The 19,130-nt window shown below is 34.0% G+C and overlaps 1 protein-coding gene and 1 pseudogene across 7 annotated transcripts; both read left to right on the top strand.

Moving 5' to 3' along the window:
• Window positions 1-1,152: 1,152 nt before the first annotated feature.
• Window positions 1,153-18,967, top strand: LOC103499955 (structural maintenance of chromosomes protein 5). Of its 7 annotated transcripts, XM_051088044.1 has the most exons (31): window positions 1,155-1,633; window positions 3,481-3,549; window positions 5,885-6,062; window positions 6,157-6,310; window positions 6,972-7,045; window positions 7,175-7,324; window positions 7,558-7,662; window positions 7,759-7,904; window positions 9,575-9,686; window positions 9,761-9,916; window positions 10,369-10,490; window positions 10,572-10,716; window positions 10,844-10,909; window positions 11,372-11,500; window positions 11,568-11,666; window positions 11,802-11,967; window positions 12,056-12,201; window positions 12,359-12,422; window positions 12,492-12,616; window positions 12,764-12,841; window positions 13,053-13,125; window positions 13,533-13,636; window positions 14,807-14,923; window positions 14,998-15,075; window positions 15,926-16,025; window positions 16,116-16,170; window positions 16,978-17,026; window positions 17,109-17,196; window positions 17,273-17,345; window positions 18,498-18,601; window positions 18,686-18,967. In XM_051088044.1, exons 2-31 carry the CDS (start codon window positions 3,506-3,508, stop codon window positions 18,745-18,747), a joined length of 3,162 nt encoding a protein of 1,053 aa, XP_050944001.1. In that variant the 5' UTR covers window positions 1,155-1,633; window positions 3,481-3,505; the 3' UTR covers window positions 18,748-18,967. The 7 variants fall into 7 exon arrangements, with proteins under 7 accessions (XP_050943984.1, XP_050944005.1, XP_050944001.1 ...); XM_051088027.1 differs by having other exon boundaries at window positions 1,153-1,633; window positions 6,136-6,310; window positions 18,498-18,967; XM_017047182.2 differs by lacking the exon at window positions 1,155-1,633 and having other exon boundaries at window positions 3,280-3,549; window positions 6,136-6,310.
• On the top strand, window positions 6,391-6,484 carry LOC127144329 (U6 spliceosomal RNA; annotated as a pseudogene).
• Window positions 18,968-19,130: the final 163 nt, after the last annotated feature.

The raw sequence follows: 19,130 nt of genomic DNA, 5'->3' as shown, positions 1-19,130 counted from the left end.
TCTTTTTTACAAAAATATTGTATTAAAGCGTGGGATGGGGAATCAAACCTCTAACCTCAAACATGATAGTACAAACACTATATCAGTGAGCTATGCTTATGTTGGCAATCAAAAGCTTTAAGATTTGATTGACTATCTTCTTAGCTATTAATACAAGAGGCCAAGTAGGTAAACATACACATTTCTTTTAGTTCAAGAGTTGCAACATGAAAGGTGAGACTTGTGAGATTGAACCACCCGACATTGAAAAAAATTGTTTGTATCTACTAACCTATGCTCAAATTTGTCATTCGAACACAACTTGAAAGTTAGTTAAGTAAACTTTTGATTCAACTTTTTTTTTAATTTAAAATTTAACTTGTTTTGAGGCAAAGTTGAAATATAAGAACAAAACTGTAAAAATTAATAACAATTACAAGAATGAGAACAATGTTGAGTTCTAGAGAAATATTCATCATCAACCTTGTGCTTTGTTTCTAAAATATTTACAAACTTTCAAAACCTATAATAAAACTTTTGAAAATAATTAAGTATAGTTTTGGATGAAGCATGAAATCTCATATATAACTTCACAAAGTCCCATAATCAATATATTTTTTGAAAACAGGACATTAATTTATTTTTAATAATGTATTTTTAAAAAATATTGTCAAAAATAGGATAGAATGCAAACTATTGATAAAAATAGAACATTATGGGCAAAAAATTTACTTAATATAGGTAGAAGGCAAAATCGTAGACGGGGTCAACGACTTCAATGCGTGGACTGACAGTTTCTTTTTCTCCCGTTATTTAATATAGTAAGGACTCCACACCTTTTTAACTTATTTAATATATATAATATTTTAATATTTAATATATTGTGGACCCCACAACTTATTTTTAAGATAATTAATATATATTAAATATTCAAATATTCACATTTTAATTTTAAAAAACATCTTTCTTATTAAATATTTTTTCAACACTAGAAGAAATATGGCCTTTAATGTCAGTTGGAAAAAATGAATATGGAGGTTTAATGTCGGTTTTAAAAACACGGATGTTTAATGTCGGTTTAAAACCGACATTAATCCTTCCTCTTTGATGTCGGTTTAAAACCGACATTAAAGCTAACCTTTATTTTTTTTTATTTTTATAAATTAATATTTTCCTTTTAGTTTAGGGTTTGCGTTGCTTTTGTTTTAGCAGCCGCCTTCGTCGCCCTTCCCTCTATATCTCTCATCTCGCATCTTCTCTTCCTTAATAATCAATCTTTAGTCTCCTCTTCTTCCATCTTTACGATCTTCTCCGCTGCGTCAATCGGCCGCTCGTCTTCTTCTTCCACCTTTTCTTCCATCTTTCATCTTCTCTTCTTTCATCTCCATTTTTCTTTCGATTTTTATTTATGTATGGAGAGATGAACATCTGAATCATCCTAATTCTCATAATAATGGCTTTGCGCCACAACGAAAGAAAAAGGGGTACAGCGATCCCATTCCTTCTTCTTTCTCTTTCCATTTCCTTTTGGGGCCAACCATTTCTGCAATTATTGGGTTGTTCAGCGGCGTAAACCTCATTTTTCAGCCAGTTCCACCTTCCTCTGCTGTTTTTTGGTCGATCACTCTCGTACCCTTCAATTTTTTCCATCTGGGTATGCTGATTTCTTTGCTTTCTGTTGTTTTATGTTGCTCTACTGTTGATTCTTCAATTGGGTGTTCAAAATTTCCCTTGGCTTTTGTTCGATTTAGTAGTTCTTGTATATTTTCTTTCTATACATTGTTTATCACTGTGCTGCATTCTGGTTATGTTTTTGCCTGTTCAATGATTTTGAAACCATGGTGAATTTTTCTGTTGTTTTTCCTTCTTGATTCTTAACTGAAGTGGTTTAGATGGGAAAAATGCTGGCTTCTAGTTTTAAACAGAGATGATTTAATACTCGTTCCATTAATAGATTATTTGTTGTTTTCTTTTGGTTTTCTTGTATTTTACTTTTCTGTTTATAGATTCTTATCGCAGCACAGATGCCAAACTCAATAAAGAGGAAAAGAGAAAGGAAAAAAATTTGGTGCTTCTGTTGGGTTTTGTTTTCTTGCTGCTTGTACTTGTGCCAATTAATGATATAGCTTTTATTTTCTCACTCTTAAACGCACTTTTTCTGTTGTGCAAGCAAACAATGATTCCATCCAATTGTAACTGTCATGTTGTTGTAAATTTTAATGCATACATGAGTTCTCAATTTAAAGAACCTTGAAGATTCTTCCTCATAGCTTCCATTTCCAACAGGTTCCGTCCTGTCTATGGTATGTATTATAAGAGAAGGATTTAATGATCTTAAACTTAATTGATTTTACTTCTTGCGCATGCAATGCTTTCAAATTGCATCTTGCTTCTCATTGCTCATGATTTCTGGATGTGAAATTCATTTAGGTATGTAATAAATGAACACAGTTATTGTCCTTGATTTGTGATTTAGGAGATCCATGTTTTGAATGTTTTTTTCTATTATTATCCTATTTGCATTGCACATTTGAAAATAAATATCATTGAATGTGAAGTTTAAATGGACTCCACATAGCTGATATGATCATCCTACTAAATTGATTGGTCCAGGGAACAAGTTTTGAAATGCTTGCTTCTCATAAGTTTCTATGGAACCAATTTATGAGTTCTTCAAACAATTCCCTCCATAAAGAGGAAAAGAGAAAGGAAAAAAATTTGGTGCTTCTGTTGGGTTTTGTTTTCTTGCTGCTTGTACTTGTGCCAATTAATGATATAGAAGGAACCTCTTTTGGCTGATTATTCGACGAAGGTTCATTCCTTGAATTTCCGGTTTTCGGTTTGCATTTCAAAATACGGAGATGTGATTTATGGACTAGAATATTACGGAAAATAATAGAGGGCTCACTTCTCATAAAGGGATTTGAATCAGGTGGATGGAAGTGGGAACCTCTTTTCAGCCATTCAACGAAGCTTGAGCCAATTGAAGAAGTCACCATAAAGGTAAGATTTATGTATATCTTCAAATAGGATTGATATAATTTGGCTTAACACATACTGCAAAGAAGAAAAGGGTTAACTATCAACAATAATATGATGTACCTAAAAAATTGAATTGTATCCTTGGTTGGTAACTCTGTTATTTTTTAAAAAATTAGAAATTACATTTGTTTGTTTTCATTTTTTTCTTTTTTTATGAAAAACACATCCTCTTGATGGTTATGATCTTTGCATTCCGTCACACTGATCAACTTTTTTCATCTGCTATTTGTTTTCATTTTGGCCATTTGTTTTTCTTCTTAATGATAAAAATAAAACAAATGGTATTGTTAAGAAGAAAAACAAATGGCCAAAATGAAAACAAATTTGTTCAACGGTTCGATTTTTGGTTGGCGCCATTTCCCCGACTGTCCTCTTCCATGTTCCAAGTCGCTCACTCAAACCCTAACTCTCACTGATCACCTTCACTAAACCGGATCCTTGCAATTTCGTATTCGCAAGGCAAAGCTCCACCGACGTCTATGCTATGGCGGAATCCGAGCATCGTGCTAAGCGCCCTAGAATTACGAGGTCCGTATCACCTTCATTCAATTGTTGGCTCACTTTTAAAATATATGTATTTTCCTTCCATTCCGCTTTATGCTCGTGTGTTTTCTACTTTATGTGATAATGGGGTTAGAATAGAACTAGGGTTTTGCTTCCATAGTTCTGTGGCATATGTTTGGGTGCCGAGAAAGTGGATGGAAAACTGGAAGTTTTTATATTTTTGAGCTTCAATCACATCGAATTGTGTTTCTTCTCGTGGTCTTGGAGAGTTTGAACTTATGAAAATTCAGCTTCTTGATATATTTTGTGGCCCTCTGTTTCTTGTCATTGCCAAACCAGCCAAAAAGTTTCCCTTTTCATACTCCTGTTTGTTAATGGAATTATTTGCTATAGCCTTTTTTTTTTTATGTTTAATATTAAATTGATAGAACAGATTGACAGAATAAAAGAGGCAAGGAAGAGAAAATCAGAAGTAGAAATAATCTGTTCAGTGTTGCTCATGATAATTAGCTTGAGCAATGTGCTTGCCATTAAGTACAATTTACCAAGTGGAAGTAGACATAAAAAGGACATAACGAAGGGGAACATATCCCAGCATTTGGCCAAATAACAGAACGTTAAATTACTGTTATTATACTATTTGGAAAAGTGGCTAAATTTAGCAATAAAAAAGGGGAGTTGCTGATAGCTGAAACAAATGCTGTACATCTTCTATCCAGAAAAAAAAAATGCTAAGCATTCTGTCTTAGTCAATTCTTTTATGCTCATTGTTATTCTCACCAAATATTTTGTTTGTCATAGTTGATTTGTTGACCCTCTTATCCTTTGAAGGTTTAAATTACTGGAGAGGTCTAGGTGTTGGTGTGTGGCTTTCTTTTTTGAGAAGAGCACGGGGACTTGAAACTAGGTCCTTCCATGAAATTCTTAACCTTTATAACCTCTCTATTGTAAAGAACTCCCCGTATTTGATGTCATTATAAGTTCTGTGGGATCTCATCTTACAGAAATCTTTCAATGAAGATTTTGCTAGACAAGATTTAAACAAGTGGAGGATTCTAATTTTTGGATGGAATCTTGAAAACTTTAGGGCATTTAGTGTTACAATGAACTCTCCACAACCTAGTGGCCATCCTAAACCTATATATGAATGGGTAGGTTTGGGGAAGGTCAGAACCTCATCAATTTCTTCACTTTGGACCTTGGCTATGAAGCATTCTAGAGGGAAGGGGAAGAAAAACAAGCGATGTTTTCATCTTTTACCCATGAACAAAGGATTTGAACTAAAATTTCCAAAGCTTTGAAATATGGACAACAATGAAAATTTAACTCTTAAAGAAGCACTTCATAACGTCATTCTAAGTTTGATTGATTTGGCTATTTCCTCATTACATGCACCAGAGGAAGCTTGTAGAGCTTTCTCTCCTACTTAGAAGGCTAGCAACACCATTTGTCTTTCAATTTCCATGTGTTAAAGCATGCCTCTAGCTTTCATCCTGAGCCACTCAAACATGTTATCTTTAGGTATTTTCTCTACTAATTGTTTTAATGTTTTCTTTTTTGGATCTTCCAATTTATTTTTGGGTGAGATTGGGATTTCCACAAGTAATCTTCCATCATTCTTTTTGGCAAACTGTGTCCTTTTTATATAGGTTATGCTTGAGGGAAAGGGGTAAAATTAAAAGGTTAGTCTAAATAACTTAAGCCAACTAAGACATAATGTAGCTAAACTAACCATTAAAATAAACAAAGAATATGAGTTAAGATAATCACAAAGAGTGCTGGAATTTTATACATCATGATCCAAATGGTTGTACAAGAAAAAAAAACCCACTACTGCGCTGCTGTATGACTTCCATCTTTTTGAGTAAGGGTCTTGTGTGAGAACAACATCTTGGAGTAAATTTGAGAAGCTGGCCCTCACACTAGCCTCTAGGTCCTCAAGATTTCTTCCAAAATCAGTTTTCCACCTTTAAACCTCCTCAGACCAACATTTCTCAACAAAGAAGTTACTTGAATTTATAACTCTCCATTCTTTAAGAGTTTCCAATCCCATTAGAAGGGCCAAGTTTCTCTTATTCAAGTTTCCTTGGGTTCAAGAGCAAATTATTTGAAAATGTTGAAACTAGATTAGCACGGAGGGAAAACTCATTAAATGCATTATTCTATATCTTCTTATTGTGTTGCCATTCTTATAGGTCATAACCAATAATTGTAAAATTGGAAATTTCACTGAATTAACATTGCAGTTTTATTTCTGTTCATTTTTCTTATGCAGATTTAGGGTTGAAATGTATATGCAGTGTTTATATTACTTACGTTTTACATCATACTGAATATTTTACCCTTTCTTGTTCTTCAGGGGGGAAGATGATTATATGCCTGGAAGTATAATTGAGATTGAGCTTCATAACTTTATGACCTTTAACCACCTGAAGTGTAAACCAGGATCGCGTCTAAACCTTGTAATTGGGCCTAATGGATCTGGTAAAAGCTCTATTGTATGTGCTATTGCCCTTGGCCTTGGTGGTGAGCCTCAGGTTGGTTAAATGTTGAATAATAGCCTGATACTCTCACGGAGGAATTCCTTTTCTAGCTTGTTTTCTTGTATAGATTGGTTACTTTCTTTTGCAGCTCCTTGGAAGGGCAACCAGTGTTGGAGCATACGTGAAGCGTGGGGAGGAGTCTGGTTATGTTAGAATAACCTTGAGAGGGAATACTAAAGAAGAGAAGATTACAATTACACGTAAAATGGACACGCACAACAAATCTGAGTGGCTGTTCAATGGTGAGATATCTTGTATATGGTCCATATCTTTGAGTCTTCGACCTTTCTGACTGATAAGGTCATTACTAATTTGGTTTTATGTCCCTCCGGGGACATCCGATAAAATTGGAACGATACAAAGAAGATTAGCATGGCCCCTGCGCAAGGATGACAAATTTACTAATTTGATTTTATGAGCCAAGATAGTTGCGAGTCTAGAAATATCATTATATGGTAAACTTAGGTGGGCTTCAGCTACGGCATGAAACACCGTGTTCTTTTTTCTGCGAACATGTCATACATCTGGTTTTTTTATCTATTTATTTCCATGTATAGAGATATCTTTATAAAAGGGAGCACAAGTTAAAAGTCTTTTCCTTGCATTGAAAGTCCCTTACATTTTCTGCTCAGTGTTTTGCATGATATGTGCCCCCACCACACGTTGCTTAATACTTAATTGTTCTGTTCCTCAAGGATATTTCTTTGTGAGCATTTCTAGAAATATAGATTTCTCTCGTGTGGAAGTTTTTCTTTTACACACACTCTTTCATGAGACATTTGTCCAAGAAAGAAACTATATATCTCCGGAAAGTTCATTTTTTTTCCTTTTTTTGAAGGGGTGAATAGTCAAGTTGTTTTTATGTAAGAAAAGTTGCTCTTACTTGTGCTTGACCATCTTCAGGAAAAGTTGTGCCGAAAAAAGATGTAGCTGGAGTCATTCAAAGGTTTAATATTCAAGTTAATAATTTAACTCAAGTGAGTAAAATTTGGCCAACTTTTATCTGATATGTGTGTGTGCGCGCTTGCGTGCGTATATAATTCCTGTGAATTAAATTACTCTGTTTTGATTTATTTTTCCCGTTCTCTTGTGGGAGAGGGGTTCAGTTTTTACCTCAGGACAGGGTTTGTGAGTTTGCCAAATTAACTCCTGTGCAACTTTTAGAAGAGACTGAAAAGGCAGTTGGTGACCCTCAACTTCCTATCCTACATCGTGCACTTGTTGATAAAAGCCATGGCATAAAAAGTATTGAAAGAGTAAGTTTAGAATAATTTATGTACATATTTTGGGCCTTGTCTCATGTTGGTTCCTTATCCTTTTTGTCTGATTTTGTTTTACAAAATCCTTTTTGTTTTTCATTCCATGTGCTATTTTTATTATGTCTTTAAAATTAAAGAGGAGGAGAGAGAATAGAAGAACCTCCGTTATCATTTTTTAGAACAAGAAGCAATTCCTTCATGAATCTTTTTGCAACTTGCCTTTGGTTTAGGCTGTTGAGAAAAATGGTGAAACCCTAGATCAGTTGAAGGCATTAAATGTTGAGCAAGAGAAAGATGTTGAGCATGTTCGTCAAAGAGATGAACTTTTAAAAAAGGTTTAGATCATTTCTCCATTAACTTTTACTTTTTATGTTTGTGCTCCCATAACTGATGACCATAGATATCTGCTTGCTGACTGCTGTCATTTGTAGGTTGAGTCCATGAAAAAGAAACTGCCATGGTTAAAGTATGACATGAAAAAGGCTGAATACTTGGAAGTTAAGGAAAAAGAAAAGGAGGCCAAAAAGAAGTTAGATGAAGCTGCTAACACTTTGAATGATCTAAAGGAGCCAATTGAGTATGATCACTTGGTTTAACTATTTTGATAATCCTTTTTTCTTATAAGATCAAGAGTTTGGGGTAGCCATAGAAAAATCTAACTATTAATCTACAATTTTATTTTTAGTCCATGTTACTTTAGTTTTTGGGAATGTTTTGGTTTTGCTTCAAATGGGGGTAGATTTCTTGTCAAATTGTTGCATCTTTTCCGTTTGTTTTTACCATAGGATTAAGTTATTTTAATGAAATAAAAGTCATTGTTGTGGATTAGATCACTTCTTTTATATTGGATAGGTATAAGTACGTAGATAATACATGCGACTATAATTGACTATTTTAAATCATTCTTAGGAATAATAATACATGTGATTATTATTTCCAAGAAAATCAGGTTCTTTGTTTGGCAAGTCTTACTTGGCCATTTGAACACCTTGGATCAGCTTACAAGGTTGTCATCTCTGTTATGGGACCTTTTGTTGTATTCTCTTTTTCAAAACACAAAGGAAGACCTGATCACTTTCTATGGAGTTGGGAGTTCTCGAGTTCTACTTGGAACCATATCTTTTAGGAATTTGGTTTTGTCCATGCTCATTAGTGACTTGATAAGGGAGTTTCTCCTCAATCCATCTTTGTTTGGAAAGGGGTGTTTTTTGTGGCTCGCTAGAGTTTGTGCTCTATAATGGGATATTTTGGGGGAGAGAAATAACAAGGTGTTTAGGGGTGTGAACAGGGATACTACCGATCTTTGGTTTATGGTTAAGTTTCATGTCTCTCTTGGGCTTCATTCTTGTAAACTTTTTTGTAATTATTTGCTAGGCAACATTATTCTTAACTAGAGTCCATTCTTTGAAGGGGTTTTTTGTGGGCTTTTTTTTTTTTTTTTTTTTTTTTTTTTTTTTTTTTTTTTTTGGTATGTTCTTATATTCTTTAATTCTTTCTCAATGAAAGGAATTATTTTGATAATAAAATTAAATAAAGAAAAAAAAGGAAATATATAAATGGAGCAAAATCATACTAAAAAGGGAGATCTTAGAATCTTTTTATTTCATCGACAAAAAATTCTCTTGTTCAAGAAAAAAAAAAGTTGTGTAAGGAACAACAGTGTAGAGGACCATTAACGTCCTCATTTGATTAGTATAGGGGTGGTACCAAGACTAGTCCACCTTGGAGGGTTGAGCACAGGCAATCTTAGACTCCATAATGTGGTTTTCTTTTGCTAAATGGTCATGGTGTTTTTCCATTGGAACCAAACGCTTTGCGGCATGGTGTTATTGCGAGCAAGTACGGTTCTCAACTTTTCTGCTCTTCTACTTTTTCTGGCCTTATTTTTAAACCACCTACCAGAAAGAGCTTCAACCAGTCCTTTAGGGATGCAACAACAGAGCAAGCCCCACAGATTTCTAATTAAAATACCATCTTTCTGCTGAAAACTTCCAGAGGTTGTAAAGAGGAAGACCTACTGATTGGAGAATCTCCTTTTGGCCTTTGGGAGACTCTCATGAGTATTGATACAACGATACTTCCATGGGGAAGAGAGAAGGAACAATTTTACCTTTTTTTGAGAACCTTGCCTATCCAGATTTGTGTTGGACCATAAATTTAGGGGTGGTAGAAATGAGATATAGCAGTTACTTTGTTATTTCAATCATCCTCTATGCTAGTGATTTATGTTTCAATTGGCTATTTCAGGAAACAAAAAATGGAGAAGGCAAAGTTGGATGCTAAAACTAAAAAGTATAGCACTCGTATTAATGATAATCACAAGAAAAGGATGGAACTTCAGGAAACTGAAAACCGTTTGGTATGTTAAAGTTTGTGGCTTTTTGAATCTCTCCTATTTCTTGGGTTTTTCAAATATGTTTGCATTGGTGGTAGGGGGTGCAAGTGCAAGGAAAATTGAAAGAAATGGAAGACTTGAGGAAACAAGAAGAATCTCGTCAACAGAGAATCTTACGAGCTAAAGAGGAACTTGAAGCTGCTGAGTTTGAACTTCAGAGTTTGCCTGCTTATGAACATCCCAAGGACGAGATCGTAAGTTACATTTGTATATTTGTTTCTTTTCAATTGTAGTTTTCAAATGTTAATAAAAAGTTTGCTTGTTTTTCATAACATTTATAAATAGTTTGCTTGTCAAAAGCAAAACTGTTGAAATGGCAATTTTAAAGTTTTGATTTTTTGTTAATTATCATAAGGTAATTGTGATATATAATTACATTTGCCTTCAACCACCAACTTAAGCTTTTGGTTGAATTGGTGGTTTAATAGTAATCAAAAACTCTTTTGCATTGTATCTGTTTTTTTTCCAACAAGAATTTAATTTAATTGATTTATGAAGAGATAATCGGTCAAGGGTACAAGTTCCCAAAAGGGAATGAAAAAGAAGCATAGGCCAAAATAAACCAGAACAGCAAACTTCAAAATAACTTTTATATGGTTATAAAGTTCTTAGATTTCTCTCTGTTACTTCAATCATATTTCACCAGGAACGGTTGCGTGCTCAAATTTTGGAATTGGAAGCTTCAGCTAGTCAGAAGAGACTTATGAAGTCAGAGATTGAGAAAAACATTTCCCAAAAAAGAAATAATTTGAGGCAATGCTCGGATAGGTATATATCAGAATATTTGATCTGTTGTCCATTAAGCTCTCTTTGGTGGTTTACCATCTTACAGTTAAGCACCTCTTTCAGGTTAAAGGATATGGAGAATACTAATACAAAACTACTACAGGCATTGAAAAATTCTGGAACAGAGAAGATCTTTGAAGCTTATCACTGGCTTCAAGAACATCGCCATGAGTTCAAGAAGGAGGTGTATGGTCCAGTGTTGCTAGAGGTTCTTATGTTAATGCATAGATTTTTTTTATAATAAGAATAGTAGTAATATTATTATTATTATTATTATTATTTTACTTACTACTTGATGCCTTTCCCTGTCAATTCTGTTCTGCATGCAATCTTAGGTTAATGTGTCTAATCGGACTCATGCTGACTACTTAGAAGGTCATATTCCATCCTATGTCTGGAAGGTACTCAATTATTACATTCATTAATACCCTTGGTGAGGTCCCATGTTTCTCTTTGGACTTCAGTTTCGAAGACTTTTTGTAATTATTTACTAAGCAATACCTTAGTTGGAAAACCCTTTCTCTAGTGCAGTTTGTTTCTGTAGGCTTGGTCTTTTGTATGCCCTTATATTCTTCATTTTTTTTTTTTTTTCAATAGAAGCAGTTGTTTCTCTCTCTATATTTATAGTTAGGTTTATTAATGTTATTATTATTACTGCTGGGTACCAAAGTTTTCCTTGAACTTGTAAAATATATCGATCAGTAATTGACAGTAAACATAAATGTCTGTTAGTATCTACCGTCTATTAAAGTATATCAATCAACTCACTTAAAGCTGAGGGAGTTATAGAAAATTACTCTGACATTATGGTAACAGAACTTTCTGATTTTTCTTAATCGTGGTGGCAATTGCTTAATTTACAGTCCTTCATCACCCAAGATTCCGATGATCGCGACATTATGGTAAAAAACTTGGGCTCTTTTGGCGTTCCTATCTTAAACTATGTGGGAGGTGAAAGGCGCACAAATCAGCATTTTGAGTTGTCTGAGGAGGTAAATGTCAATGAATTGATAATTGGAGTTTACATTTGTACTAGTTCCTAATAATGATGTCGAACAGGTTCGTGCATTTGGCATATATTCTCGGCTAGACCAAATTTTTGAAGCTCCTGCAGCTGTAAAGGAGGTTTTAACCATGCAGTTTGGTTTAGAACATTCAGTATGCTTTCAAGACTCTTTCTAATACGACGTTAATTTTATTATTAAATCTGAAATCCAGCTTTATGAATCTGGCGGAAGCTTGTATTAGAAACATTTTTCTTTCACTTTAGAAATGTTTTCTTTCCTCTTTCAGTATATTGGTTCAAAGGTAACTGATCAAAAGGCAGACGAGGTCTCAAAATTGGGAATTTTAGATTTTTGGACTCCAGATAATCATTATCGATGGTCTCGCTCTAGATACGGTGGTCATATGTCCGGAAGTGTGGAACCAGTTGATCGCTCACGTCTTCTTTTGTGCAGTATATAAAAAAATTTCCTTTAAATTTTATTTGAATCTTTGAAAGCTTTGAATTACATGACTTTGATGACCTATTATTTACCTTTTAGACTTGGATGCGGGAGAAATTGATGGGCTTCGCTCTAGGAAAAATGAGCTAGAAGAATCTGTTTCTGCCTTAGAAGAAAATTGTAAATCATGTCAGAATGAGCTAAGATTGATAGAAGACGAAGAAGCTAAACTTCGCAAACATCGGGTAAGTCCAAAATAATAAAAAATATCAGTTTATTGTCGTTGAACCCAGGTTATCCAATGACCTACCTTGTGTGTGCTCCTCAAGTCTTTCATCATTTGAAATCAGGTTTAGATTTTTTTTCTCGCGAATAATACAAAATTAGCTCTAAAAATTGCAGGAAAACATTTTAAATACTGTGCAACATGAGAAGAGAAAACGACGTGAGATGGAAAATCGCATTGGTAAGTTTTAATATGTTAATGTAATTTCGATTGTCCATCTTATCAATGAATGTTTTTTTGGTAATCTAGATCAAAGGAAAAAGAAATTAGAATCTATGGAGCGGGAAGAAGACTTGGATACTGTTGTGGCCAAGCTTGTCGACCAAGTTGCAAATTTTAACATTCAGAGGTTCCGTTGTGCAATTGAAATTAAGGTGAAGTCTCAAATTTTGAATCTTTTTATATTTGTATTTATGTCTTTCTCATCATTATTTGGAGTTGGCATCCAAGTGTCCAAAGAATTAAATTTGTTCATGAAAGCAGTTATATATATATACAAACTTGTTTTTTTTCATTGACAGCATTTGCTTCTTGAAGCCGTTTCCTATAGACAGAGCTTGACTAAGAACCATATGTCTTCCATTGAAATTGAAGCAAAGGTAATTTGGACGGTGAATTTGTTGAAATTATATTTGATTACAACAAAGCATGCTAGGAATTCCAAGTGAATTTCTGTACATTTCACTTTTTGTTTTTTAAATGGGATTCTATTGACACTCCAAATTGTCCCATTTCCAGATCTATTTTGTTCTTCTGGATTGTTTTTATTCCTTCCCTAATATCTACAGTTTGTGATGATTATATCTTTAGATCAGAGAATTGGAGGTTAATCTAAAGCAGCATGAAAAGGTTGCTCTGCAAGCGTCAGTGCAGTTTGAGTACTGTGAGTTGTGCCCAAGTTTCTGCCACTTTCTTTCGGCCTGTTATAATAAATATCTAAAAGATTCATAAAAAAGGTCTTTTGGATGAATCTATATATAAACTGCATGTACTTTGCTATCATACTATATGTCGTACAAATTACTTGTTGGCAATGCATGAAATAGCTTCAACATTAGAAACGGTTTTCTATTAAAAAAGAATAATATAAGAAATGTTTTTAGCTTAAATTTTTCATTGAAGTTGCTTTGCCTTTTCTTTTGGTTCTTTTCAAACTATTTGTTGCTTTACCGTTTCATTTGGTTCTTTTCAAATGCATGAAACATTTAGCACATAATTTTGCCTCCATTTTTGTCTCTGTCTTCATCCGCTGATCCTTATGTTTGTTAATTGCTAAAATTCTTTTTCCAGGCAAGAAGGAAGTTGAGGACTATCTACAGCAACTTTCAGCTGCCAAGAAGTATGCAGAATCTATTGCTGCAATCACACCTGAACTTGAGAAGGAATTTCTTGAGGTTTTCTCGATTTCTAATTAGTTGAAACACAATTTCTAATTAGTTGAAACACAATTGTTCTTGAGGTTTTCTCGATTTCTAATTAGTTAAAAAAAAGACATAATTATTCTTTGGCTTGGAGTGGTTTGGGTGCTAATTGATAAGTTGTGGTTTATTTTAGCCAAATTTGTGCTCTAATAGATAACTTTATGCTTTTGACTAATTTTATATGCGCATAGTTTTATATATGTATGGTTTTTTACTTTTTTTGAATTATAGTTAGATTGTCTGTGAAGATATGGAATGAACTTGAAACAGAACCATAAAAGTTGTAGAAAAAGTAAAAAGGGAAAAGGAATTTTTCTCTTTGGGCTTCAGTGAAAAGACCTAACGAAGCTGTTTGATGTAGTTTGGCGCTCTTTTGTGGGCTTTATTTACTTTCACCCATGTGATAGTTTTTCTCGGTGTAAGCTCTGTTATTCATAAATTAAATTAATTAACTGTGCATCACATTTTGTTCCAGAAAGATGTATTTCTTGTTACACATTAAGATTTTGATAATATCCTTGAACACCCAACTTATTCCATGATAGGAATGTTGGTCTGACAAGTTGTTTCCAGTTGGACAGTAGGGCAAGCTTGGATTAAAAACTTCTATACTGCTAATCTTTTGCTAAAATCCCCTAGGCCACTGTATACCATGGTACGGTTTTCATAGCTTCTTTCACCAAGAAAATCCAGATTCTTCAGAGAAATAGGACAAGTACTTTCCAAACAAATAATTAATACCACACGATTCATCACTTTTCCCAAAGAAATTTGAAGGTTGTCTCACCTTGTAAGAATGAAGCTGACTTTCAAAAATATTAATCCGCACTCTTTGCACGCTCTCTTTCGTAAATGTTAATAATCGTTGTCAATCAAATCTTTGGATTGACCTAGGCCCCTCAAACCTTTTTTCCTTCCATTTCCTCTATTGCAAACTCAGAAGTTTGCAAGATTGTTGGAATGGGGCTGGGCTTACTCGATTAGTTTGTACTAAAAACATTATCTTGAAAAAGAAAATTTCTTTCCATTTCCTCTATTGCAAATTCAGAATTGTGCAAGAATGTTGGAATGGGGATAGCCTTACTTAATTAGTTTGTACTAAAAACATTATCTTGAGATTGATCTATTTCATTTTTTGCACAGATGCCTACTACAATTGAGGAATTGGAGGCTGCTATTCAAGATAACACCTCTCAAGCTAATTCCATTCTATTCTTAAACCATAACGTGCTTGAGGAATATGAACATCGTCAGCGTCAGGTAAGGTTATGCATCTGATTATCAATTTTTCATTGCTTATGCATGTTTGGTATGTTTATGCTGTTATATTACAGATAAACATTATTGCACGAAAACTAGAGGCTGATAAACATGAACTAAGGAAGTGTATGGCTGAAGTTGATGACCTGAAGGTAATCTATTAATCATTTCACTTGTAGCCAAGTACATGCCATGTATGTTTGGACTATATGTTTTCTTCCTTTCAACCTAGTTTAAACGAACAAATGTACTGGTGCTATTTTTGAACTTTTGGTACATCTTGCCATAGGACCTCTTTTTCTTCCTTCTGTTTGAGCAGTGCACTTATCATCCAAAAGGTGGACGTGATAGTGAGTTTTTCTGGGGCTATTACTTCCTAGGTCATATTCATTATTACATTTCTTGCATGTATGGTTTAGCAAACAACGTGGCTTCTTTCAAGAGTTTGATTTTGCGCTTGCTTGTAAGAGGGGTGTTTGTTGGACAATCGGGAGTTTTTCCTCCATTTGCTTTTGAAAGAGAAATGTCATTTTCTTTGGTTTGTGGGGATGTGTGCTTTGTTGTGGGATATCTTTTCGGGGAAGATAAACAACAGTGTTTCATGGTGTAGATAGATACCCTAGAGAAGTTTGGTCTTTGGAGAAGTTTCATGTCTCTCTTTGAGCTTCGGTTTTGAGGACTTTTGGTAACTATTCCTCTAACAATATCTTACTTAATTGGAAATCCTTTCTCTGGGATTTTTTGTGGGCTTGGCTTTTTTGTATGTCCTTTGTATTCAATGAAAGGGGTTGTTTTCTATCCTAACAAAAAAAGGGCAACCTTTGATACTTTGTATTTTCTGATGCTTTTTAATCCTCTTCTTCTGTTAGTTGTTTTATTTATTTATCAGTCTTGTATTCCCTTTATGTTCTAGTGAGTTCTAGATTTTTGTAAGTTTTGTTTCTATTTAAAAAAAAATCATTTAAGAATTATCATGGTATTAATACAAAATATTATTGGCAGGGAAATTGGCTCCCAACATTAAGAAAGCTTGTTTCTCAGATAAATGAAAGTTTTAGTCGCAATTTTCAAGAGATGGCTGTTGCTGGAGAAGTGTTACTGGGTACTGAATTTTTGTGGTCTGAAAATTTACATCCTGGGAGGTTTCTTTTTCCTTGTCCTTAATTTCCTTGCGTTGGGTTTTTTCTCTTAGATGAGCATGATATGGACTTTGATCAATTTGGAATACTTATTAAAGTGAAGTTCAGGTGAGCACAGCTTTTGACACCCACTTTAAGATCTAAATATATTTATTTCTTGTGCTTGGATACTGTTTTTGGTCAAACGTACTAAATTCTAGAGAATGTCATCTCACCGGCATGGGTTCATTAGGAATATATTTTCAAATGATTGTTACCTCTGGAATACTAACCAAGACAATTCACTTTTTATCCCTAATGTGTGATTTTCAAGTATTGCTGCTATAACTTGGTTCAGGCATGATTCAATCTGGCTACCTGAGAAATCGTTCTTTTACCTAGTATTCCAACACATAAGTCAAGAACTCCAAATTATTGGATGTCATTACCCACCCAGTCTCACCTAAAAAAAGCATCTTATTTCAAATGTTTGACATGTCCTATCAAAAGCGGTAAGAGCTAAAATAATAGAAAAGAAATGCATACGATCCTGATTCCTGAAGAGTAGAAAATAAAGGAAAATTTTCCCACGTTTTGGACAAGAGAGCTTCCCGGGATGTCGGAAGTGATACAGACTTGTGTTTAGGAATTGAATGGCACTATACTCAATGGGTCTTAGGAATAGTCGCTGGCTTCATTGTTGGACATTCCGGGGGTTTAGGGTTTAGGTTTAATTAAATGGCATTATACTCGATGCGTCTTAGGAATAGTCACTGACTTCATTGCTTGGAGTTGTTTACTAAAATCAAGTATTTTGTGCATTTATGTCTTTTCAGTTAATTGTTGTGCTCAATTCATCTCTTCAGTCTCTACATATTTATGATAATACTATTGCTATATTTTTATTTTTTCATTTCTTTGAAATGTAATTAACAGACAATCAGGTCAGCTTCAGGTTCTCAGTGCACATCATCAATCTGGAGGGGTATTACAGCTCATCGCAGTCTCTTTTTCTTGATTGCAACTAGGTTGCTGTTTTACAATGATTTTGATCTTTTACTTTCTAGGAACGATCTGTGTCAACAATTCTGTATCTCGTTTCCCTTCAAGACCTTACCAACTGCCCATTTAGAGTAGTTGACGAGATAAACCAAGGTAAGTAGCCATACAAACATCGTCTACTGGCACAAACAAATTATGTAAAATAATTGTGCCTATTGCCTTTTGGTAGGAATGGATCCCATAAATGAACGGAAGATGTTCCAGCAATTAGTGAGAGCTGCCAGTCAAACCAATACACCACAGTGAGCACCAATTACTCTTTGACTTGTCATCATGGTTTTCTAGATTCTGGTTGAGCAGGCCGTGTGTTGACAGTTAGTTCTTCCCCTAGTATAGTGTCATAATATTTCAGGATAGTTTTTCTCAATATACTAAAAGTTCTTTAGACTGAATAAAGATATTTTACAAATTAAGTTAAAATACTATTTTGGTCCCTAGGTCGTGAAGTTTGTCCGATTTTAATCCATGAAGTTTCAATTGTCAAATTTTAATATTTGTACTTTCAATAAATTTTAAATTTAATCCTTTAAGATTAATTTTTACTGAACTTGGTTAAATAATAATCATAATTTTCATACAAGGAAATATAATATCTGAATATGCTTTCAAAATTTATAATAAAAATGCTAAAAGATAACAAAAAAAATTAAAATTCAACAATAAAGTAGTAGTGGGACAAGATTTTAGATTTATTAAAAGTGTAGATTAAAATTAGACCATTGAAATTATACGGACTAAAAAACTAAACAAACTTGAAAGTATCGAGACCAAAATAGTATTTAACCTTATGTTTGATAATCCACCTATGGATGTTGGGGTTTTCCCTAGTTTTATCTTACCTATCAGTATTATCTTTGACTATATGGAAGATTTTATTTATTTAAAGTCTCTACATATTGCTGTCTAGGTTCCCTTGTTTGTGTATTTGCTTTCTAGTTCCCTCTCTCTCTCTACGTTTTTTGTATATTAGGTTTGTAATATTTTTGTCATCTCTCTTTCTCAATGACCTTTCTTCGAACTTTTAATAACTAGACGTTGCCCCATGCTTGAGTTTTCTAGTTTTATTGATAAATCTCATCTGATTGTGGAATAAGTTGGATCTATGGTCCTCCGAAATGTATGCAATCAATCACCAGCAAATTTAGTATAGGTCCGGGGGCTCGAGCTCCCCTCAACTTTATTGTCTTTATACGATATATATAAAGAAAACTATTTAACTTTTAATATTTAGAGTTAGTTTAGTGGTTACTCTGACTGTTAACCTTCCTTTCAACCCAAGTTCAAATCTTACCTATGTAGTTTATTTTCCATATTTTTCTTTTATATCAATATATTTTCTAGATCCGCCACTGCAATAAACCAAACATTATAGCTTTTATAATAATGTTTTTCAGGTGTTTCCTATTGACTCCAAAGTTACTTCCAGAACTGGAATATAGTGAGGCCTGTACTATACTGAATATAATGAATGGTCCTTGGATCGAGCAGCCCTCAAGAGGTTTTCTTCTCTTCCCTTTGTGTTGTTTCCCGAGTAACATCGCTTACGATCCACTACCCACTTTGTAAAATTTGTGTATTACAGCATGGAGCAATGGAGATAGCTGGGGAACGTTGATGAACTACGTAGGGAAAAGCCGATGTTGATTGTCATTAGCGGATTTCTGTGCTGAGGAAGGCAATGTTCGATTAGAGTTCTTTCTATGAAGGTTGCCATGTTCTCACATCAAATAGCTGCTAGTCCTTCAACGATTGTGATTCAGTTTATGCTTTCATTTTGTATAGTTGAACCATTAAATTCTTTTGTAAAGTTATCTATCATATCGGAGTACTGATGAATTAAATTAAAAATTTCCTCCATTTTCAACTCTTGTTTTTCAACTCTTGTTTTTCAACTCTTTATATTTCATTACGAATTCTCCCCGAACAATCATTCACCATATTTTTCATCAGTTAGGAGCTAAAACAAACTAAAATTTTAGAAATAAACAATAGTCAGATGAGGTGAAAATGGTTGATGCTGATAACCA

Source organism: Cucumis melo, chromosome 1 (assembly GCF_025177605.1).
Source record: "Cucumis melo cultivar AY chromosome 1, USDA_Cmelo_AY_1.0, whole genome shotgun sequence".
NCBI lineage: Eukaryota > Viridiplantae > Streptophyta > Magnoliopsida > Cucurbitales > Cucurbitaceae > Cucumis > Cucumis melo.
Note: the sequence above shows the minus strand (reverse complement) of the source record. Positions and strands in the feature narration are given on the sequence as shown.